The sequence below is a fragment of the Perna viridis genome, chromosome 1, assembly GCF_037379345.1.
Source record: "Perna viridis isolate PV_CMFRI_1.1 ecotype Kerala chromosome 1, ASM3737934v1, whole genome shotgun sequence".
Lineage (NCBI taxonomy): Eukaryota > Metazoa > Mollusca > Bivalvia > Mytilida > Mytilidae > Perna > Perna viridis.
The window spans coordinates 45,744,329-45,770,121 of record NC_142445.1 but is presented as its reverse complement, the minus strand read 5'-3'; the positions used below and the strand labels follow the sequence as shown (position 1 = coordinate 45,770,121).

General features: G+C 32.9%; 1 protein-coding gene and 1 long non-coding RNA gene across 2 annotated transcripts in view; one reads left to right on the top strand and one right to left on the bottom strand.

The window, feature by feature from the left end:
• The window catches only part of LOC148628992 (uncharacterized), a 78,433-nt gene that overhangs the window by 45,999 nt on the left and 6,641 nt on the right, over positions 1 to 25,793 (top strand). The window contains exons 18-25 of the mRNA XM_088542031.1: positions 451 to 603; positions 1,863 to 1,976; positions 4,790 to 4,906; positions 5,322 to 5,555; positions 5,687 to 5,954; positions 11,619 to 11,797; positions 17,886 to 18,014; positions 24,616 to 24,732. Coding sequence (XP_088398157.1) covers positions 451 to 603; positions 1,863 to 1,976; positions 4,790 to 4,906; positions 5,322 to 5,555; positions 5,687 to 5,954; positions 11,619 to 11,797; positions 17,886 to 18,014; positions 24,616 to 24,732 — 1,311 coding nt within the window. The remainder of the gene's footprint in view (positions 1 to 450; positions 604 to 1,862; positions 1,977 to 4,789; positions 4,907 to 5,321; positions 5,556 to 5,686; positions 5,955 to 11,618; positions 11,798 to 17,885; positions 18,015 to 24,615; positions 24,733 to 25,793) is intronic.
• On the bottom strand, positions 19,446 to 24,621 carry LOC148628994 (uncharacterized). Its single transcript, XR_015914701.1, has 2 exons — positions 21,726 to 24,621; positions 19,446 to 19,603 (listed from the first exon to the last, which is right to left on the bottom strand). It is a non-coding gene; the product is annotated as an uncharacterized LOC148628994 (long non-coding RNA).

Here is a 25,793-nt window from a genome sequence, read left to right as displayed (position 1 = left end):
AAAAAAAACGTGGCAAATAACATGTTTGTTTTTACAAGTTTTAAAATTGTCAGACCTGGATTTACATAATTAAGGCAGGTCTTGATATTAGCCTGTCATCTGTTTTGAAATATTAGTGCAAATATGTATTTGAAAAAAATGTGAACATTCCGTTAAAATAGCTTTTCTCATTTTTCATTTACAATACACCATGTGTGACACAAGATTCACAGTATTCAATTCTGATGAAAGATATCTGTTGTTAAAATAACTTCCTCAATTTTCATCATCTTTTTATTATATTTTATTTTTTTCCACATCCATTTAGAATTATTAACCGGATGACACTTCCTCGTAAATAAAAATAGAACGTAAACTATAGCGCAAGATGAACAATGGATATACATAGAGTCAAACAGCAAAAAGTCAATAAATCACAGCATGCATTCAAATTTTCCACATTTTCTTTAGATTCTTTCTGGACAATTCGTCACGAAACACAAGGAATTGTGAGCGAATTGAATTCTTCTTTGTTTGAGTGCAACAGTGGTGAAATTGTGTCATTTTCTGTCATCTGTGACTCTTTTCGAGACTGTGCAGACAATTCTGATGAGAACAATTGTCGTAAGTATAAGACATAAAAGAATTAAATTACATGTTGTATATAGGTCCAACAGTAGTAGTTTCTACAAGTATCGCCTTTAATTGAAAAATTTATGACATTCGGTACTTTGTGTATCATAAATACAAAAATTAGTTTTATAGTTGCATCATCAGTAAAAATAGGATTGCACCTTATTGTTTTTCTATTGTTTTTTTTTCAACATTTACTTTGACATGGTCCCCCTATTCATCTTTCAAGATATCATTACCAACTTTGGCCAATTGATAGAGCTCATTTAGGACCTTTTTTCAAGGTCAAGTGATTTTAAAGTGCATGATGGTAGTCTCTAGGACTTCCGATTCTGGAGTTTGTCATTGCAATATATTTTCATAATTCACTTTGAGCATAATGAGCTCTCTAATTTCCCTTTTTCGGCTTTTTTCTTGCATATGTTCTGTAAATTATCACAGTTTTTAGATTTTAAATATGTTATCTTGTTTTGGATCTGTTGAAATTTTAATTTTTAAGAGCGAGGGTAAAATGTTATCTACAATAGACACACAAATGATCATTTCTCAGAATGAAAGATCTGCTCAAGTACATTTGTTTGACACAATACCAAGGATTAATATAAAATAAAAAAACCAACGGTACTGCAATAACTTAAAATTTTCGTAATTTTCGAAGGGAGTCCTGTGATATATCATTTTGAAGGTCTAAATGAGCACATTTCAACCCCAAAATAGGGCCATTAAGTTCAAAAAATTTAAGTTCTTTGAGGGTAAGGTTGTCGCATATCAAATGAAAGGTCTTAAAGCGAACTTCCGAAATATCGATATTTTGTCCGGAAAAAAATTAGTTGGGTAAGGTCAATGAGTGAAAAAACTAAAACATTTTTATTAAATTAAGTTGTCATATCAAATTAAAGGTCATAACGTGTATATCACTAATATCAATTTTGTTATACGGAAAAAAGAACCCAGTTGGGGTTCAAAATGTGCAAAATGCTTATGTTCACAGAAAGTAGGTTGTAGTATATCAAATGAATAGTCATCAAGTTTACATTACATAAATCATGATGGAAGTGCAAACACAAACTGTTGTAGAAGGTTAGCATGTTATGTATAAAATGTCTGAAAGTGTATAGTTCAAAAAGAAAGTTTTCAAGGAAAAGACCTTTCCATTGTTTTACAAAATATTGACATACTAGTTTATTATTATTATTATTTTTATTTTCACGCCAAAAAGGTAATTTATTTAACATTATCTGTTTAATAAGACGGGAGTTGTAATACCAACCAATTTCAATGTGGTAATGGTGGATGTATTCATTGGATACACTACTGTGATCATGTGCGCCATTGCACAGACGGCTCCGATGAGGATTTCTGTTGTAAGATTAACCTTTTATCATATTCAAATAACCAAAAACATTTTTTTCTTTTTAAATTTGCATCACGTGACTTTAAAAAACATATTTGCCAGAATTTACTTAACAAAACAGTGAAATCGAACCAATCAAAAATGTGTACTCTAACCGAGCTTACGGTTCAACCACTCGTATACTGTAAAAACAACATTGGCTTCTTCGACGAACATTACTCCCATCGAAGAAAGGGGTGTGACAATCGCTATCTTAAAGTGACGCTGCATATACACCATGTCAGAACATTAGATAATTGACCTTTTTTCTCTGAATAGGAAAAGTTGAAATTAAAATTTAGGAGCTGATATTCAATAGGACCCAAAATAATTTACTGCAGAACAGGGGTTATTTACATATGAATATTCCCTAACTTTGTTAACGAAAGTAAATTGATATGCTGCTGTTCTCCGAGGGCAATCTAGGAATAGCCCATTACGGATGTTCTAACATGAATGACATCTGGGGTGACCCCTTAGTGCCTTTGCTGAATTTACTTTTGTCAGTTGAATTAATTTTTTTTAATGAACTATGTGTAATTCCACTTTTTAAAGCTCCAGTAGCTTTCTGTGCTATATAAAGCACTTTTCATGGTCACGAATCGTGCACCCCACTCATCAAGTTACGATGATTTTCGCGTTTCTTTAAATCTCCAATTTACGAATCTTTTGTTGCCAAAGAATTTTATCTGATTCCTTTTCGGTATAAGCCTATATTTGTGGACCAATAGGTAAAAATCAAAGGTTTTGTGACTCATTTATTCGAGCGTCTTAGTCATTCTTGGATATCACATACAAAGTAGCTGAATTTATGTAGGTACCATCTTACTTCCAAATATCTCAGCTTTTAAATGTTTCAAAAACTATTGCAGTAACACTTACGGTTTTTATTTTACTACAAATATTTACCCCTTCCGACGGAAAAATAGCTTAACTTGACATTTTTTTTCAAATCAATGTCAAAATCCTTAGAGTATTTATGCCTTAGCAAGAAATAGCTTATTTTGTTTTCCTGTTTGTTACTGTGAAATCCTCAATTGATACCTCTGGGGATCTTCTAAAGACTTGTGGCGATATTCTTTTCAGAATTCATTGAAAATGCTAAAAATGGTATTTTCGATTTTTCCATAAAAAGGTCGCATAAATGCAGATTTACAAGCTCTTGCACGACGAAAGCGTCCCAACTATCATTCGATAGATAATATTCATCCAACCGAGAAAAAAGAATTTTAATTGAATTTAATGTTTACCCCTACCCCTAGAAATTCGTCTTAGTATTAAACAAAATTCTCTTTCACAACGTTCCTATACGGTGACACTCACAATTGGGCAATTTTCCCAATTCACCACTTTTGAGTATACAAAGGCAAACATTTTGTGTGTGTGTGTGTGTGTGTGTGTGTGTGTGTGTGTGTGTGTGTGTTTTAGGGTAAATTGGTTTTAGATGAACCCATGTAATAAATCAAAAATGCTTCAATCAATTGCCCCAATTCCATGAAAAAATATCTAAATATAAAACGCTAAATGCTACTTTTTAGCAAATTTGGAGAAAATTGAATAATCTATTGACTATTTGGTCAATCAATTACATGACGAGTCGTTTTTATGTGACTTTTTATGGAAAATTCGAAAATCCACTTTTCATCACGTTATGATAAATTCGGACTATAAGAATTGCCACGAGTCAGAAAAAGAACTCAAGTAGCTGTAATTGTGATAATTCCAAACAGAAAATATTAAATATGCAATTTTTACTGTAGAATAAATACTCTTGGGGATATGTCACGTTAAGCATTTTTTATGGTACAGAAGGGATGAATATTTTGCAACTAATTCAAAACCATTTGTGTATGCACAACTTGTATGGTACCACGACCAATCTGAGACATTTTGCAGTATGTTGATACCTATATATAAATCAATTAATCAATTATCGTTTTGTAGAAATTAGAAGTTTGAAAAATAAAAATACACAAAAAAATGGATTTTTTACGTATTGAAGAATGAGAAAAGTGGCAAAAAATACAATCAGTTTAATTTTTGGTGACAAAATAATTTGTTGATGGGAGTGATTATGGTACTAGAAAAGTCATATTGAGGATCGTGACGCAAGAGGGAGCACGTGGGGCGTAGCTCAAGTACTAGGAATAAATATTGAAGGAAAGGTATACAGATACATTGTTTAGAAAGTAAGAGAAATCGAAGATGCTTCATAATTTAGGGAAAAAAATTCACTTTTCAAAAAAATTGATATTAGAATAAAATTGATTCTTTAGCCGAAAAACTCAGTCGTCCATTAATTATTGCAAAGTTTGAAGTATCTGATATTTTTATTCTATTTTATCAAATTATCAGGCGTCATTGTTTATAAAATACATTAAATTTATTATTCTAATAATTTTCTTTATTTGCAGGATAAAACTAAATTTAGATTTTTTTCTAGACCTGTTTCTAGATCTCAAAGTTGTTGATTGAATAAAATTATGTGGATTGATTCAAAATATGAAGTGTAGCTTAATATAGTTAGGACGCACATGTTGTAAGCAATTTTGAGTGTTGTCCGATATCAACCAACTGTTTTGTAAAACTTTGCAATTTTCACTCTATCTCGGCTTCCATTTGGATTGAATCATTTCAAATTTTGCATATGGCTTGATATGGATGAGGTATGCGTTAAAAACGATTTTGGTTGCCGTTCAATATGGACTTCCTTACGGGATTGGGTAAACCTAGCACGACAACACGTGCTACTTCATGTTTGTTTTTGTTTTCATTCATTTACAGCATGGCCTGTCTGTTCACAGAAAGACTGGACATGTCTCAATAACCAGTGCATACCAATACTACAAAGATGTGACTCTATCAAACATTGTGTTGATGGTTCTGATGAACAAAACTGTCGTAAGTCATTTTCTTTGTCTAGTTTTCCCTCTTCGAATTTCTTCAATAAATCCGTCATTGCGCTCCGTTATCCCGATCTCGTTGACTTAAATTTAACATTTTCTTACCGGTGATCGCTACCAAAAACTAATATCATTCAGAGACTCACACAGACATTGAGATGGATCTTATATTATTAGTGAAAAAAATCTTTCTTTTTTTCCGATATTCATTAGTAACTTAACCAACAATAACGTTGCATCAAATCTGCTACACGTCCCGACAGTTACACAACATGTATGAATTAATAGCAATGTATAAGACATTTGCGCGCGAAAAAAAGTGCAAAAGTGAAATATCGTAGTTTCTTATTGGAAATTCAACATTCCATCGTATGAATCAATGATACGTAAATCACTGAAATTGTATGTTTTAGTATCTGAGTGTTCCCGAGCTGTCTTTCAATGCAACAATGGATATTGTCTATCTTTAAAATATTATTGCGATGGAATTGCTGATTGCCCCGGAAAGTATTTGGAAGATGAAAGTTTTACAGAAGTACTTAATTCTGCAAATCGGTGTCAAAGACTTCGTGATACCCATAAGTCGTGTGAAGAATGGTGGAGTGTTGGAGCTAGAAATAATGGGACGTATACGTTGCATTCACAAGGTAGGGAAAAGTGTTACTAAGGAGCAAATAAATGGAATGAAATGTCACTCGTTCATACTGGAATATTTATACATTTTTCAAGTGAGTTTGATTATCTATCTTGCTCCTAACTTAAACTTTTTCTATTTCAGATGCCGTTCAAGTAACTTGTATATTCGAAATAATCGGCGATACAGTTAACGTAAAGACATACTTTATTGCAAAACATATCAGCCATAATACACTGAGCATACCTGGAATGGTGTCGCAATATTTGCTTTATACTTTTCCTGCGATAATTAAAAGCGTCGTTTCTAATCCAGCATACAACTGTAGACAAACCATAGATCTGATGTGTTATTACCAGGACAGTATCGATATTAATAAACATTCGGCGATCAAAGAGTCATGCGACGAGGGGTATGAAATCAAACTTTTTTTTCAATTTGACTGATTTTGTTGTAATATAATGTTTTACTTCAAGTTTCAGAATATAAAAAGTTTTTATTTAATTAACTCTGATGCACAAATGGCAAAAATCTGGCAATGACCATAGGTCTACATTACTTCATCAGAGTTTTCCAATGTTAAAACGTCATTCTAGAAACTTTGATTTATTTTGTTTCATGTAGAATATGTTCTGTGTTAGAACTTATTCAAAATATTTCCCAAGAAGTCTCCTTGAAAATTCCTGGTCATTTTGTATTGGCGTACTATTTCTATCGGTAAGAAACTGTATTCTTTTACAGTGTTATTCTATGGTAAAGAAGAATTATGAGTACGACATACTTGATAACCAGATATCGTGAAAACCTACCCATTGTCTCTTTGCAAGTTCTGCAGTGGTACAGTTCATCTGCACTAACATTTTAGTGCCATTTACAGAGTTATCTATCTAAATTTTGAATTCTACAGTACATTCTATATAATTTTTATCTCCTAAGAGCATGGGTTAAATGAAAAGCCACATTTTAATTTCTTTTTATTATAACATTTTAAACAATATATCAAAAATAAAAATATGTAGGCCTTCCAACTATGAATCCCATTTTGCATGAATCTTTTTTGGAGTGCTACTTAAAGCTGCATTAGCTGTCATTTTCGTAAATTTTTGTATCTTATGAAATTTGAATTATTTCTACTAAATTGTACTTTTCTGGTACAATTTCATTTGATATCCACAAATAAATGTATTACATATATGAAATAGGTGTCGATATACTTATTGTCTTGCAAGACAAAAAATCGACCTAGATAAATTCGTATGCATGTGACTTTTGTGACCTTAATCCGCGCATGTGCTGTAAAGGTCGCTTCTTTAATAACAAATCTGATTGCACAAATAATTAGATCAGACCTATCGATCTACTTTGATTAAAAAACCTTGTTTTAACAATATTCTGTGTGTATTATCAACATTTATTGCTTCAATTGCATTACTACAAACTTATTTCTTTGAATCAGTAGAAACAAGAACTGAACCAATTTTGCAGCTAATGCAGCTTTAATCATTAAAATGATTAATCTTGCGAACAATCTCGCTTGTAAATTAAGTTTCAACGATATACAGGCTTGAAGACTTTTTAAATTAATGTGAATGTCGGACATCAAAACAAATGTGTCAGTACGTCTTAAATTATGATAATTATCCCAGATTTCTGAACATCAATTCTTCTTTTTCTTATATATTGTATATGCGAATAATCGAGGAAGCATGAAATCGGGTGATTATTTTACAAATAAATAATGTTTAGATAACAATTTTATTTTTGGATGGAGATATATATTCATCCAAGGCAATTTTCGCAATAAAACACCGGTTATGTAAAATAATATAGCATAATGTCATTAATTGTTCGTCGTCTTATTTTCTCTGTTAAAACACGAAAACTAAACTTACGAAATATATTATCCATTTCGGTTCGAAACACACTCTGCAGTAAACAAATCTAAACATACAAATGTATTTAATGTTTTTTGTATCAATAATGGTGTATTTATTTATTTATTTTTTGTTTTTGTTTGTTTTAGTTTTGTGTTTTTTTTTTTATCATCTTGTAATAAATTCATCTTGGGATACCAAAAATGCACAATAAATTTAAGAAACCACTGCAATACGAATAAATAAACAGTGTATACCACCGGATTTCGTTCAATATTTCTGTTAACAGGTCGAAATATCAGGAACATGTTTTGCGTAGATAGCTGGAGGATTGCATAACGATATCGATAAAGATGTTAATACGCTATAAGAATACATATAAAGAGCAAATTTTGTCAACTAATGACAAATCGAGTGTGCTGGAAGGCAAGTAAATGGTCTGTAAACACAACTCACTACCTAATTCGGTGAATACCTGTGACGTATCAAAATCTTATCGACAGCAAATATAGATCTTGAACATTGCGTTATAGAAAAACACGTTGTTTTGGGCTGGTCTTGAACCTTGTGTGAAAATATTAAACTAAAAATATTTACAAACACTGCGATGAAAAGAAACTATACAAAACGGGAAGAACTAAATGTTTTTTTTTTATTTATTCCTTGTAGATATATAACACACGGAGTTCTTTAATCAAAAATCCCTCTCGCTTCACTCTCTGTATATCGCTCCATATCGTGCTTTGTTCTACTATTAGAATTTGCATTTGTTGAAATCATTTGAGCAGAGGTTTTGTAATCTAAAATGTTAACTCACAGGGAGTATAGATTTTTTTGTAAGAACGCTCTTGTGTCATTTTAAGCGCTTTTGAAAGGCTGTTTCGTTTCAATATCATATTGAAGGATACAGATGGGATAGTGAGGCAAATATATCACATAAACGCTCTTGCAATGCACGTTACAAAATATTTTGTAGCGATTCCCCATGATCGTGCTGGTGAAAAATGACGAATTGTGCATTTTTTGCAAAATATTTACCTTTTGTCACCATAGAAGCAACTGTAACCTGGGGTCATGTTGTGCCTCAATATTTACAAGCTCTTACAAGCAGGCTATGTGAAGCCAGTCATACGTGGTTTGAGAAAGACCTACTTGGAGTTTTTCTTGACAGAGGCCCAGTGCTCACGAATGGTATTGACGAGGAGTTTTTTGTCATGAGTCTACTATATAAGGTGTTAAATGTGAGTAATTCTGGGGACGAAAACAACTATAGTTTTATAAAGAAAAGTGAGTTGGTTCCTGAAAAGAACAAAAATTTAACTTCATTTTAGATAATATCAAATAATAGAAATGCGAGGGTGAACATAGACAGTCACGGCAACTTGGCAATAAGGAAACGCGCTGCTCTTCAAGATCTAAGATCTAAATATTCATCACAATATCATAATAAATCCTGCAGACACAGCCAAATCCGCCTACATTAATGTGGCCGAGCGTCAAAATAAAGACGACCGTTTTTACATCAGAATAACCACAGACCTCACTCAATCCTTTGTGGACGAAATAAACACTTAAGTTAAACAAAAGAGAAGTATGGGAATCTCGGAGGGTCAAAGTTCCACTTACTGACTGCCTAGTCACTTGTCCCACAGGCGTTTTTAAAAAAGAACAACTTTACGTTTAATGGAGACCATTATTTATAAATAAATGGCACAGCTATGGGTACCAAAATGGTTTTGTCTTATGCCAACATTTTCATGGGAAAATTTGACAAAGAACTACTTTAATCCTCTTTAGAAAAACCTCTGTCATGGCATAGGTTTATTGGCGACGTGGAAACATATGATGAAGCAGAACTAACAATTTTATCGCACGTGCCAACAATCAACACCATTCAATTAAGTTCATTTACAAAACATATGCTACTAACATATCATTCCTCGATATTTCTAGCACTTTCTCAGAGGGTGACCGGTCCACAGACCTATACACTTAACCAACTGTTACACATCAATACCTTATGCCTAACAGCGGTCATCCATCTCACCTGACTAAAAGTATGCCATTTAGTCAAGCCCTTAGGCTAAGGCACATTTTTTCCCAATAATGAATCCTTAAAAACGTCTATGTCAACTGAAGAATAAGTTAAGAAGAAGAGGATTTAAATACAAGACCATCAAAGAAGGGTTCGAAAAATTCACAATATCCCAAGGAGTAGCCTGTTACACTACAAGGCAAAGAAAAAGTGCAAAAGAACTCCTTGTGTTCTAACATACCACCCTTGTCCCAAAAACAGCCGCAATATCATTCGTGAGCACTGGGCCTTCTGTCGAGAAAAACTCCACACTATCTAAAGTCTTTCCCAAACCACCTCTCATTGCTTTCAAACAGCCAGACAGTTTGCATAATTCGCTTGTGAAGGCTGAAATATCTAAGCCCAACTTGACTCCAGTGAGAGTTGCTCCTGTGGTGACAAAAGGTGTAAATTTTGCACCAGGACGGTCACGGGGAAACACAACAAATTATTTTGTATTGTGCACTACCAGAGCACCAGTGCAATACATTTGCTTCACTCTCCCATCTGTGGCCTATATATATTGGCGAATCTAAGCAGCATTTTTACAAGCGCTTGAACGGGCACAGGAGCGACCTAACAAAAAAAGCTTTTACTCCCTGCGAGTCAACACTTCAGATTACCAAACCACTGCCTCGATGATTTCAACAAAACACAATGTGGAGCGATCTACAGAGAGTGAAGCGGGAGAAATTTTGGATAAAAGAACTCCGTGTTTTACATCTGCTCGGAATTAATGAAAAAAAAGTTAAGGTCTTCCTTTTTTTGTATTGTTTCTTATCGTCACAGTGTATGTAAATATTTTAAGTTTGATATTTTTACACAATGTTCAGGATCAGCATAAAAATGAGTCTTTATAACACAATGCTCAAGATCTTTATTATCTGTAGATAAAATTTTAATACGTCACAGGTATTTACCCGATTCGGTAGTGAGTTGTTCACATACCATTTACTTTCCTACACACACAGTTTTTTAAGGCACTGAAGAAGGTCATTATTTGACCGAAAATTGCCCTCATTATGTGTTATTATAGTATATTAACATCTTTATCGGTATCGTTGTGCAATCCTTCAGACTTGTATAATTCATTTGTTTGTGTTTCATCGTCATGACGCGACGATCCGATAGAGAAGGGTCTGAAAAATTCCCAACGAAGTTGCTTGTTCCCTCCGCGGGACTCGAACTCGTACCGCTGTGACATCTATTCCTCCTCGTAGGATTAATCTAGGGCTGCAACTTAGTACACGATGTATGGTAGTACGGGGCAGTTCTTGTAGGATAGAGGATCAAGTTAATGATGCATGTCACAACAAATCAATATTATGCACCGTCTCAGAATGTGACGACTCTATTCGCTACACTGCTCCATCGGATCAGATTGATACAGGGAAGATGACGTAAACGAAGGGTCTGAAAATCTGAAAAATTCCCAACGATGTTAGAACTGTCAAATTTGCGAAGCAAATTTTTGCTTATATATATGTGTGTGTGTGTGTGTGTGTGTGTGTGTGTGTGTGTGTGTGTGTGTGTGCAAGTTTAGATACATTTAAACTCGATGGGAGGCTGCAAATTTGGTCGCCCCTTCAGCGGGATTCAAACCCCTTCTCTGAATACAATTTATGTACAACGATCCTGTAGGAGATATACCTGGAATTTGTCATTGACTACATACATATCAACACACGGTGGGATATCAAATGGGAACAAATTACGCAATGTTACTCGCTGACCTATTCCTTTACTCTTATGAGGCTGACTTAATAACTGGTTTTGTCCACAAAAAAGGAACTTGGTTTGGTCAGGTCATTAGATCTGTTATGACATAATTATACGATATATATTAAATGTATAAAAACAGAAACAAGAATAAAAGTCAGTTCCATATCTTAACCTTCACTTAAAGATTGATGGTATAAGAAAACTTTCGAACTACACGACAAATGCAATGACTTCTCATTCCGTGCTGTCAACTTTGCACTTATCATTTGCAACATCCCTTCAGTACCTGCAAATGGAGTTATTACTTATTTTAAAGGAAATCATCTGTGTACAACAAATTAAACAAATACTCTTTTGATTGATTGTTTGAACTCCCAGCTAATGTAATTTTTCTTGATACTTGTAGATGTCAGTGCGTGGGAGGAATAGATTGGACAAATAAAAATATCAGTACACCACTTTCGGACAGGATTACTGTAACAGACACATCAAAGTTACCAATCGATGAATATGTACTGCCAAAAAAAACGTTTAGTAAAGAAAGCTTTTACAATGTTGACGTAGGCCCTGTGGTGTGCGAGTCTAGTAAGTTTATACGGTTGAGTATATTTTAAGCACACTTTATTTGTAATATGAAAAGATGGATTGGACACAATTAAAACCATAACTTTTAAGTCCTTTTCGCTTAATACTTTATACAAGTATGTAAGAATAAAATAAATTTAAGGTTCAACAACGTGTAGGAAAATTTATTTGTTTGTTTGTTTGTTTGTTTGTTGGGGTTTAACGTCCCGAGCAGCAATATTTCAGCTATATTCAGACGATGAACATGAAATTGATGATAAATTGAACATGAAATGATGATGAAATGAAAAAGGGATGGGACACAAGGACAATGGGGTCGACGAATTTTGATTGCCACTGGAAATAGGGAGAGGTGGGTAGGGTCGGGCAATTTAGCCTCCTGTGGCGGAGTCCTATGGTTCCTACTCCAGGAGAATACCACAGTGGGGTTCTTTAACGTGCGAGGAACGTGGCATCTTTCCCAACACGGTGCACCACTATGGTTTGCGGTCAGGTTTTCCGTATTATAGCCTGACAACCCCAGCATGTAACACGCCAGGGTACCCCATTCCACTACATGGGGCACGCATCCCAGTTGCTCTGTGCGCAGAGCGCCCTAGCCCCCGGCTAGGTTGTAGGAAAATTTAAAATACGTTAAATGAACGAAAAAAGATGAATAAGAGTCGCAAGTGCTGAAAATGTCTATCGTGACCAACCATGTGTGGTCTTAATTAATTAAGTAATTGTAAATCTTTTTAGATACTTGACAAAGTCAAATATTTCCCTAAACATAATTACATTCTGTTCGTATGTTAGTTCAATAGTTCTGCATGTTTTATTCAATCTATGTGTGTTCCATAGAGGACATTTAAAGAAATAATGGTATGCATCTTCTCTTTGAAACCATATCCACATGATTTATCTAAAATGATATTTGCTCCATAGGGACATTTAAAAATAACGCTGAACAACGTAACTGAATACTAATGTAATTCAATTTACGCAGTCCGTGTATACAGTAGTTCGTGGGCTCAGATAACCCCTCCTGCGTCCCCCTCAAACCAATCATCAAAATTAAGATTTACAGGTACCATTATACCTCCCATTTACGAATTTTTTGTCGCTAAAAAAAATAACTGAAGCATTTTGTTTTTTTTTTTTTTTGTTTTTTTTTTTTTATTTTTTGTTTTGTTTTGTTTTTTTTTTTTGGCTACTTTTTATACCTCATTAAGGTAAAAATCCATTTTTTACGTTTTTTGACTTTTCGAACTTCTTCTTTCTACAAAACGAAGTAAAATAACATGTACATATTTCATCGTGTAGCCAAATGTCTCAGCTTAACAATGGAACCAAGAAAGTTGCGATAACACTTAGGATTTCGGGATAAAATGTTTAAAAAATGTACCTCTACCTTACTAAAAATCACTTAAATTGACATATTTTTCATGTCAAAAACCCTAGAGTATTTACGTTCCAGTGAAAATGGCGTATTTGGTATTTTCTGTTAATTAATACTTCTGGGGTTCATTTGCGTCCATAGTGTCTTGGCACCGATCTGCCCCATGCAATATTACCTCTTATTGAATTTTATATCCTCCATCTGAGGAAGTATTCGGTATCATTCCACTGTCTAACTGTAGCGTGGGTAAATGGTTTCAAAGTACAAGGTCTTTATTTTTGTAAAGGAAGTTGGTCCTATTGCAATGCGATTTGCTGTAGTTGCATTACCATCTCCACACTTATCCCAGACTGCAGAGGGGTGATTCAACATAGTTCTTATGTAAAGTGTATGCAGTTTTCTAAAATATTTCTACTAAATTGGTATTTCAATTTTCTTAGTACATTAATATGCTATTTCACATTCGATATAATATTTTCAATGTGTGTGTTCCATTTTGTTACTCAAAAATGTTTTGTGAAAAATTGTCATTGGAATTATGTTATTTAGATAAATTAAAAGGAATTTACTGGATCTGAATAAAAACAATAACGACTTCATAAGTCTGTATATCTATATAGCTGAATGTATCCAATCTTACTAGATACAAAACAATAGTATAAATATCAAAATAATATATTCTGTATATTTAGATCAAATAGCTATATCGCAAGTGATATAACTGTTATTCCAATAAAATACTTTTAAGTCTAAACTTTCATAAAAATGAAAAGAATATCCGCATTCATTCTGAAAATCATACGTCTTTCATACCAATAGAATGCATCACAACGGAATATAACAAATGTAACTAACCTTTAGATATGAATATGAATATATCCATTACTAGAATAAATAGAAACTGTCAGTACAAAATGTGAGACTAGAAATTCAACAGAATTCAAGAAAAATTGAAAAGTGTAATTTACAAAGGAATTCACACACAACCAATCAGAACAGAGAGAATAAAGGTCCCAGGATGTAGTGTGTCTAAATGAAAATCAAAGTACTGAAAGTCCTAAAGTCATAGTCAAAGTATGATATGCATCTATAAAAAAATATACACATTATAATATTTATTCATACAAAAAATATCAAATTATATCAAATCCATATATACTACATTAAGACTGCACATTTACAACTATTGTCGTACACGTATATTTCCCTAAACATTCAGGGCCAGAAATTACATTGTTTTCAGTGGGGGATATCTGATGAACCTTTATTTGACTTAAGGAGGTAGACCTAGGGTAGGGGACATAACTCTTGAAATCAGTGATATGTTCGTATCATATTCAATTTCGCCAAAGCCTATAAAGCCTTCATTTGATACAGAATGAAATCAATCCAAGTTACTTTGATGCTTACATGAGATTGATGTTAAATACATTACACAAACGTTCCAATAATTTGTAAGAGTTATGTCCCTTACCCTAAGTTCTACTCCATAATCGGGTTCTTCATTATTTTTCATTATGTATAGGCGAAGATATATTTTCATGAATGATATTGTCCATATTTTGCTTCAGATTTTGCAATTTTTTCAAGATTATTAACCTTTATATGGTTAATAAATAGAATAGAATAATCAAGGTAACCAAGGTTATAGCGGTAATCAAAAGAATGTAATCCAGGGACAAAGACCAGTCATGGAAAACAGACATACACAACAAAGTACAAAAAGTAACTGAAACCATACATAGAAAGTAACAAAAGCATGAATGAGCAACTCGGATTCCACTAAAAACTAGGAGCATGGACCAGGTGCGACGGTAGGGTAAGCGTCCTCTGCTTTTCTAGAAACACCCGCCAAGTTGCTCGAAAAAAGTCAAGTCCAGGGTAGACGAAACACTATGACACATTGAACAAATCAGTTTTCATGGCGCATGAATTTAGTACCGATTTTCTGAAAGTGATCTCGCTTTCGTATTTCGCGCCAGATTGCATTATTGAACTAGGGTTCGTCATGTGAAAAGCACTGTTTTTGTTGGAATGCATTTCCTTGCAATTTTTAGAAACTGGACAGAAAATATTTTGCGAATTTCATCAACGTCCGTATTTGGTGAAAGCAAAATATGCCAATCTATATTTACACATTATTCACTATTTAATCTACCATGCGGTCAAGAAGGAAACTTATGTCTTAATATGATTTTAAACTATGTATATGATGGACAGAGCTCAATGTGTGCCCTCAAACTGTTTCGTTAAAACACACATGGACGGCCGTTGAATCTTTTTTACGGTGCACCATCATGTTGCTATGGGCGATGTCTCATTCAGTAAGGAGAATGTGTAAGACTTTCTTATGGGAAAGCTTAACACATTTTTACGATGTCAATAATTTCCAAATTATTATTAAATGATAAAAAATAGTATTCATAGATATATTAAAAGACAAAAAAAAACACCTCTGCACTTCTGCAATTGTCTACTTCCGTGTCGACTCACTTCCGTCAGAATATTTTTTAGTCATTGATTATAGTTCTGGTCTTACATTATACATATTTAGAACGTCGCTGATGTTCCATACATATTACTTGTTCTTGTTCCAATTACCGCTGTTGTATTAAAAATAAGATAACTAGATTTTAAAAAATCAAAGACTGAAGTCTTCAAAGTCGCAAACGTCAAATATTCATTGTCACTAATTTTGGCTTACTGTCAACATCCGAAATGATACAAGTGCGATATGCTCTAAAACCGGGTGACTTCTGCTAAAGTCTTGGTTCCCTTGATATTATTGCGTACTCTGACCCGAATGTTTTCAATCATCCAGAACAAGATTAGACAATTGGCAATGGCTATATATAGATATCTGTGTCCTGATAATATATATGATTTTATATAATCAATTGTAACGAACGCCAATGTTCGAATCGGAAACTGGATAATATTACATAAATTCAATGTTAACCGATCATTTTATCATTTGATGTAAACTTCCCGTTCTAATACAAGCAAAAACAATGAATATTCATAAATATCGGGGCGTGCTAATGTATCTGACCTATATAGTCTTGTAACGAGCCTCAGTGCCTGAATCGGAAACTGGGTAATGTTCAAAGCTAAGCGATCATTTCATGTAAACTTCCCGTTCTCGTGCAAGCAAGAAACACACGTAGGATACACGTGTATGTTTAACTTCATATAGGGAATCCGTTGAAATTTAAATGAATTTCATGTGTAAAATCGGTATTTGACGATTGTGGTTTAAGTTTCATCTGGAATGATCAAATATCGATGGACAGATTGTTATTAAAAGTCTGACAACGCATAATCTAAATGACCTACTCATTCAGAACGGGTTTTCCAAAATGAGTAATTATTCGAGCGGAGAATTAATTCTTTTTTAAAGAATTTAAACTTATTTACTTAGGCTCAATATGACTGACGAATAAACATAGCCAAAACATAGATGCTCAAATATTTAATTTCCGATTAAAACTTGACAATGATCCGGAATACCGAGACAAAATAGATTCTGCCATGGTTTTGGAAATGAATTTTACTTCCTTTTAATATGTTATAATAATCATATAAAATCTTCGTGTGTGTTATATACCACAATATACTATATACAATTCCTAAAAGAATATGTATTTGTACAGGAACTTAGTCATCTATATCAGAAAAATTTAACCATTTCTTTAACATTAAAATATTATACTAAATCAGTAAGCTTACTTTTTATGTGGTTAAGTGACATTGATGGCTAGTCGTACTGTATATATTGTGCGTTTGTTTGTGTTTTGTCTTCTTGTACACGCATTTGTCTGAGGTTAACTAAAATATTTGTCTTGTCTTGTGTTTTCACCATTTGAAATCAGTTGTCCATTTGGTGATAAAATTTGGGTTATTCACTACTGTTTGTTTTTGCAGACGTTGCAGCGTTTTCAAAATACATTAGGTATTTTGAACACATATCCATTTGTTTTAGAATGCTTGATATCTGCTACAAAAGTCGTGGCTAGTGATTGTATTATGAAATACTTTTCAACTTTTTGAGGGTTTTTTTTCTGAATTAATTTAAACGACCAAATCATCAAATGCCAATTATGAGAATAGTGACAATACGTATGAAGCTTCAATATGAACTACTGAGTTTAAAGTAGCATAGGTATTAGCTTAATTATTAATGGTATAAGGTCCAATAGTTCATAACTATTTTTAGAAAAAAAAACATTATGAAACGAAAACAAAAGAAAAAAAACAACAAAGAAGCTGCACCAACTTATGATGTCCTCCATTTTGTATCAATCTGCATTTGTCCTAACATTCGTCTTGAATTATTCAGAAACAAGTACTGTACAAGACCAGCTCAAAGTTGATCGCTAATATTTTGCCAAACTCACTTATCATAACGTTATTTGCATTTCCAAACAAAAAGTTCAGATCGAAATGATAATCACCTAGCCGTTGAAATCCTTTTTCTCTGTATAAGTTTTATAAAACAATGTTTATTCTTTACTCATCCTCTTCGGGTAAATGCGTATAGGATAACGCATTTCATAGAAGGCATATATTTACCGAATACTAAATTATTTGGGATTATAGGTTGTTCTCATGATGTTTTATTATTTGAATTACTGTGTAATATTCTTATATGTACATCTACATGTATGTCTTTCAATTCTATGATAAAACATAATCAAAATACTGTTTCAGATATTTCTGTTCATTCAACGTCAGATACTCGCATGTGCAAAAATGGAATAATGTACAACTTTACAGATCACTGCATTTTATATAAAGATTATGCAGCCTGCAGAGATATGTCCCATGCGCAATATTGTGGTGAGTTAAGTTCTTAATCTCCTATATAAACCAATACACGACATTTCACAAAAAAAGATTGATATAACTCCTGAAGCAAGTTTTAAAATTTGATACTAATTTTGAATGCACCCTTAGTACTTAACAATAAAGACACAGAATTTATATATGTAACATTAAATGAAACGATTCATCCTTGAATGACTATTAAGGATGGTCTCTGCTCTTGTACGTGTTATTTTAAGAGTTTCGGACTCCTCAGGCTTCATCCATTTCAGAGCATGAATATGCTTTGCCCAGTGAGCCCTTCTTACTTTCTTTTTATAATTTCATTAAACACGCCTTGAATTGTTATTTAAGAGCATTTAATGAAATATGTGTTAATTTTACGTGGTTTTAATAGATGAAACCTACAAAGACAAACCCTATGGAAAATCTAGAGAAATCTTTTCCGGCCAAAATTTCAATGCTTATATCTCAAAAACGAACACACCGACACATCATTTTTTTTTCTATTAATATTGTTTTAATGTGAAAGATCTTAAATGATTTCGCACTTTGAAATCCTTGTTATTCTTTAACTGAGCAGCGAACCAACCCCGTTACAAAATCAAAGTGCTGAGGCACTGAGTCAAGGGAGACCTCATAAATATTCATGTAACCAAATTGCAAGCTAAATAAACCGATCAAAAACTTAGTCAATTTAAAGAGAACTGTCTGTTTTAATGAAATGCATGTCAATACTGCTTGTTTATTCATGTATTTATGGATCGTCTTTCCTTCTATTGTTTTTGGTATTTCTGGCTGTGTACGTTTATGTCCTCAAATTTGACACTTTACACCTAAACCAGCATTTCTTCAAAATATGATCTCCACTGTGAATCACTGACTACCAATATTAGATGGATTTTCTAAGTAAGAAAAAATCCACACTTTGAAATTACGGATTGAAGATGCATGAAGTAGAAATAAATCCTGTGGATTAAGGGAACTAGTTTGGCCAAGGACCTAATCTAACAGGAGAAATGAGCAAAAACCTTCTCCTTCTTTGTGCTCTCTTTGGCCATGATTTGTAATAGATTAAATGAACAAATTTGTCAATATTGTTAGTTTTCAAACAGAATTTACTAAAGTTTGTCCTTGTCATTGTTGTCTAGATTAGGCCCTGAGTTGAAAATGTCTAATCTATACACTTTTTTACAATAAAATTATCTTTCTCTAGAATTTTTTCAATTCAAACAAGGATACAAACTCTTGTTATCAAAACTACTATGCAGTTTAAAGATCTTTAAACTGAAAAAAAAATTGTTTGTATCTCATATATTTTAGCAATTTAAGATTCCAATCAAGATGGAAAGTCAATGATAAAGAGATGTAGTGAATACAGGAAATATTAAGTCTTTCTTTATAACAAATGCACTTTGAATATAAATAAGTGCTACGAAACCAGACTTCATATTTGTAGTTTTTATTAAGAGATGTTGACATGTACCAGCACTTGAGAATCATGAACTTTGTTGCATGCCTAAATAGTGTCCCAGCACAAAAATAGTCAATTTTGCTTTTGCTTTCTTCTCACTACATCTAGTAAAGCTTTAAAGGGATTACCACTGAAAAGAAATCAAGGAAAAAATGATGACACTGCCTTTGATAATCGCAATATGTAACAATATGTAAATGCATGAAAATATATATGTATTTTAGCCACATCACATGGAAGTACAGAAACCTCCTCTTGATGATAAATATTCTTACATGTACATATAATTGTGTGCAAAATCAGGCAAAAACAGAGGTTGGGTGGTTATCATTATCCCAGGTTTTACTGATTTTTAAGCCACCTAGTCAGTACTGGCAGATTGAAATTTTGCAAACAGAATTTCTGTAACATTATAATTTCTGTCCTACATTATAAAAAGTTAATACAATAAATATATATTATATTTCAGTGTTCTGAAATGTTATTCTTAAAATATCTCTATCAGCTGTCTTAATTAAGAAAAAATAAACACTTGTTTCTCTAAAATAATTCAAATTTATCTTAAATAAAACATAACAAACTTTACAAAAATGTAGTACAATGTACTTCATGAGCACATCTTTGTTTCAATAATTGTTAATAACAGGTAACATAAGTAAGAGTAGAATATGTTAATTTTCACCTGACTGACAGATGGTAATTGTGAAAAACACCTCCTCTCATAACCAGGAAGATCATTAAAGTGGTTTGAAGTGGTGAGTTTAAAACAATAAATTAAAGTCATTTTATGTACTAGACACATGTCATAGGTGCAAAACTCTTTTTTTAACATTTTTGTAGAAATTTATGAATCAATTTTCATTCTTCTTGTCTATATTATTTTTGTAAGCAATTAAGGAATAAGACCTGAGATTAATATGTCAAATGTAACAGATGGCTTAAGGTTACTCTCTTTTGATTATTATTGTTCAATTGCTTAATTAGAGTTACAAATGTGTTTTCATCTTTCATTTAATTATTATCTTATAATTAGCTTTTGACATATTTCAAACAAATGTTATCATTGCTCAAATACATGCCAGTCTTGAGCAATTGTCAGTTTTGGACCATAAATAGACTGAAGAAATTAAACAATAATTTAATAATAACAATAGCCAAAAGTAACCAAAATATAAAATGCACTATTAAGATTGTCACAGTTTCTGGTTCTATAATGTTAATTTTCAAATTGAACAATGTCCAAATTCACTAAATCCAAATTTAAATGAATTTTGATAAAGTTCAGAAGGTTAAGTTCTGATCCGGCGAGTACTGGAATCTGTTCCTTAGAAGTCTAATGAATCAGTAACGTTTGCGGATAGCTGGTTACGGATGATTCGGAGTAACTGGAATTAGATGACTCTGTAGGTTCTACTGTATTCCTTCTGTACTGTTGTTAACTTCACTGTTACTGTTTCTTACTCTATTCTATAGTTTACCCCATACATACTTGAAACTTTATTTGTAGTTACTTTGCCACATATCAGTACAAGAGTCTTAACCTACATAAATATCCCGAGTCACTGGAGCCAAGCATACAGAGTTAATTCCCCTAACCTCATGCTCAACTGGCTCTTGGTGACAGATTTTTGGTGGAGAATCCGGAATCCGGGTTAACAGACTCTTTGTGGCATTGTAATCTACTCAAAATTTTCCAAATTCTGAAGGACTTCATTTCAAGTAGATCCAGAATGTGAAGTAAACAGTTCAAGTTCTTGGTGACACAAAACTTCTAAATACAGAAACTGGAAAGTTTACTAATGATATTGATCCAGGTCTTCTCCCATGTATGGTTTCTAGTTACCTGATGATTTATAATGATTTCTGCGCCCCCCATTTCAAAATATCTGGATCCATCCCCTTATGGTGATTTATTTATGAGCAATTAATATCACACTGTAAAGTATATAACAAATTTGATACATGTATTATTATATTTCAAATGTTATAATTTCATGTATGAAATCTTTAATTAATACTGTACTGCATATGCCAGTAACCATAGTTAGAGTATATGCACATGTATTTTTGTAGTTTTCAGTAAAAATTTCCAGTTCACAGACAAACAAATGTAAACTGCAAATTTTGCTAAGACATATGACAACTGTTCTTTACAAGCAATGTTTACTGTAGACCTATCACCAGTTCTGAAAATGTCAATTCATTGTGTACATTGGAAGTATATGAACAAACTTATGTATACCTTCACTTACCTAATACTTTGTACATGTATTAATGTCCCTGAAAATCAGCTTTTAGGAAAGGTCTACTTTTGTCATGATATCCATCATATTTTCAATCCACTTTCATGGACATAGAATTTTTAACCTAATTGACTGTGTCTTTCATGTGTCATGAAAATCCTGTATCCAACTTTAAGATCTGCATTCTAAATATACATGTACATCTTGACAGTGCACTAAAAATGAACCATATTGATAGTCAATTATGACTTGCATCTATATGGACACAATACACATTTACATTTCATACTGAATATTACATGCCAAAATCTGTATCACATTCGGTATCAACACAAGAGTCCTGTGTCAACCCACTTAGGGCTATTGGTCGCGGGGTAATATAGGTCGAGGATTGATACCGCATCAGATACAGATTTTGCCATTTCATGTTCATTAAAACATATATTTTAATTATACTTCAAGTGTGTTCTGTGTAGGGTGTGATGTAAGGTATGCAATATAGGTCTAGGGGTGTGATATAGGGTATGCGATGTAGGTCTAGAGGTGTAATATAGAGTATGCAACATAGGTCTAGAGGTGTAGTATATGGTATGCCATATAAGTCTAAAGGTGTGATATATGGTATGCCATATAGGTCTAGGGGTGTGATATGTGGTATGCCATATACCCGGTAGGTCTAAGGGTGTGATATACAGTATGCCATATAGGTCTAGGGGTGTGATAAACATTTGTACAGTATGCAATATAGGTCTAGGGGTACACAAAATAGGTCTAGGCTTGTGAATTAGGGGATGCAATATAAGTCTAGGGGTGTGACATAGGATATGCGATATACAATGTAGGTCTAGGGATGTGATTTACAGTATGTGATATAGGTCTAGACCTAGGGGTGTGATATAGGGTATTCAAATCACAGGTTAGCCACAATGATAATTATTGAAATTGAAAATTTGAGAATGGGGCTATTTCTAATACAATCAAAATGTAATCAAATCATTTTTAACATATTTAAATAAATTTTCAGCAGGAATGTTATGCTCTAAGAGTTTGTTTGGCTACATATAGATACCTAATTTTTACTAGATATCCCTCTTTTTGATAGATCAATATCAACCACCGAATGTGATAAATATGCCACATGGCCTAAATTTCATCCCAGTCTAATTCAGATTCATTACTTCATGTGACATAGAAAAAAGGTGGAGCAATTAAGATCTAATTTTAATTATATTGCCTTTCATTCTTGCCTTTGAAACCAGGCACTATTTATGTTTCTGCTTTGAAATCATATCAATTTAACAATTCCATGATTCGAATGTTTATTTTCTAGTTTAAATACTTCATATTGTTTGCTACATGTACATTTGTATGTTTATTCATGTACGTGTACACATTGGTTGCATTTTAAATTCCTGGGATCAAATCCAACACACATAATATATATGTATATAGGATTTACATGTATTTAACAGTACAATGTGTATAAAATATAGAACCAGTTGAAAACTCTTAGCATATGTAAAAATATTTGTTATCAAAATTCTTCACAAAAATACCTGTAATTTACAAACACTATACATAGAACTTTCAAACCTTCAGGATCTGGCACAAGCACATCCACACATTTTGAAAACGAGGGGTGGCAGCTTGGTTTCCTGAGAAAAAGGGGGTGCTAGGACATTATTTGCCATTTTTGTCAATTTTACACATGAAAATTATAATTTTCCCATAAAAAGGAGGGATGTAAACCCCCTCACTGTAATCATAAACATTAAAACTATACTTACGTTTTTCGTACATCACAATAAGCGTACATTGCAGCTCCATAAATCCGTTATTAGAAGCTCTCGACATTCTCAATAGATTTTTATAGACATGATAGTAGTCTACATTCAACTCCTTGGTAAGATTGACAAAATATTTACACTTTCAAACCTACAGGACCCATCTTGTAATGGTGGTCATTAACAATATACTAACAACTCAAAGAGTGTACATTGCAGGTAAAAAAATCCGTCATTAAAAACTTCCGACATCTTCTTGTGAATGTTTGACCCCGGTTGCTCGAATAACAAAAAACCTCAAAAACCAGATTGAAAATCCGAAAACCTCAATCAAACACGTTTTTGGGTGGTATAATTGCTCACTGTGTTATTTAAACACACTTGCAAATAAGTTTTTTATTAGTATTCCAGCACTTTCTAGATACTGTAATAATCAATATGGCGTTAGTACTTTGAAATTAGTCACTTGTCCTTCCGACGCCATATTGTTTTCGGTTATTGGAGGTAAAAATAGTTCTGTTTGCCAAGACAAAATTCAATTAGTTTAAAATAAGCAGATAATCATAGAAATATTGCAATTCAACAAATATTACAAAAGCTTTGATGCCATAATACTTCCATCTCCTACGAAAAATAAAGCATCATATATTGATCGGCGGCGGAGCGATATACTAACGTAAATTTGCAAGGTGGAAAAGGGGGAGGGTAAAGAGAACAGACCGCGGAATATTTAGGCGGTTCCATGTGGCAATATCCCACTTCCGGTTGAATCCCACTTGCCAACGATCTCTATGTCAAGTTCAGGCTATAAATAGCCTTCCTTGACAAAAATGTGTATAGAAATGATAAACAGAAATAATTTAATTATCAGTGTTTCAATTGTGAATTTTCTACCTTCTCTTATATATAATGATTTTCTTCCAAATAAGACAACTATTTCAATATAATGGCATTGTAATCCATCATATACTAACATCAACCTAAAAAAAAGACAACTCTAGTTTGAAAAATAGTATGATGTGAAACAAATACCAAGTTTCTTTTTTATTGTCAATTTTAAATTAATTGCAATCAGTCAACGTCCATGGTCCTAACATTTGTGTTTTTACTTTAAGAGTATTTCGCATGTCCATCAGGATTCTACAAATGTCCGAAAAGCTTCTGTATTTCATCTGAAATGGTTTGTGACGGCATCAAACATTGTCAACATGGCAACGACGAACTGAATTGTGGTTAGTAAAATGGGAAAGGTAATGGTTTGTAGTATGGAGTAGGCATTGCTTATCAGTGAGTGCAGCATTTTTTTTACCAGTACATAGTTTCGCGGAAAATGGCAAATAGTTGTAGGCACGTGCATGAGCATTGCTTAGTCAGCAGAGAACGTTGACTTTTCATGTTTATTTGAAATAAAATTATCATTATAATATAGAAATGGTTTGCTCGTATAATTATTTCTGGTGTTTATTCAATTTACAAGTCCTTACTAAAGATCTTACCAACTTTGGTGCAAAACGTAAAATATTTTCAGTTAAAAATAAGGTACATAGCGGAAATTGAAATGTTATTTTGTTTGGAGTTTCTTTCAACGAGGAAAATCACAAATGACGACGATGGAGTACCGATCCTGGTTGAAGGTTGACTATCGTAGTTTAATGAATACCTTTTGACCACATAGAATATAAACTCATTTAGAAACTGACGTAATATCTGCAGCATTTATAAAGCCTTTGGGGCATAATGTAAATATGAACATCGACATTTTAAGTATAAGTTTTTGTAAGAATCAGGCGATGTGGAAAAAATCAAAAACATGATATCTGACAACACAGTTTCACTCAAGGATAATTCCCTATTTGAAAAGAGCATTCGATCTCCGTATAAGTGGCTTAGGACATAACAGACTTGTTTCAATAGAATGTTAGAAAAATATGTTTTACAAAGTTATCTCTTTTTAAATTTTCATTTTCAGTACATTTCAATGACATTTTAACTCAGTTTACTATTGTGATATCGAAAATCGTTGATTCTGTTTGTGCAAATAGTCAAATTAAACTTTCAAAATGGTGGTTTTTCCATACCATGTCCACCCACTGCCTGATTCTTACAGAGACTGACACTTATTTGCATTTCATTATTGGAAACGAAATAAATTATTGATAACCGACAATGCAAATTAATACATATAAATCGCTATGCGATACAAATAATAATGACCAATGTTTTTCTTATAAGTGTGCACCTTTGACTCCTCCAGCATATAAAATATGTGATTTCAGCATCTAATGTGTATACA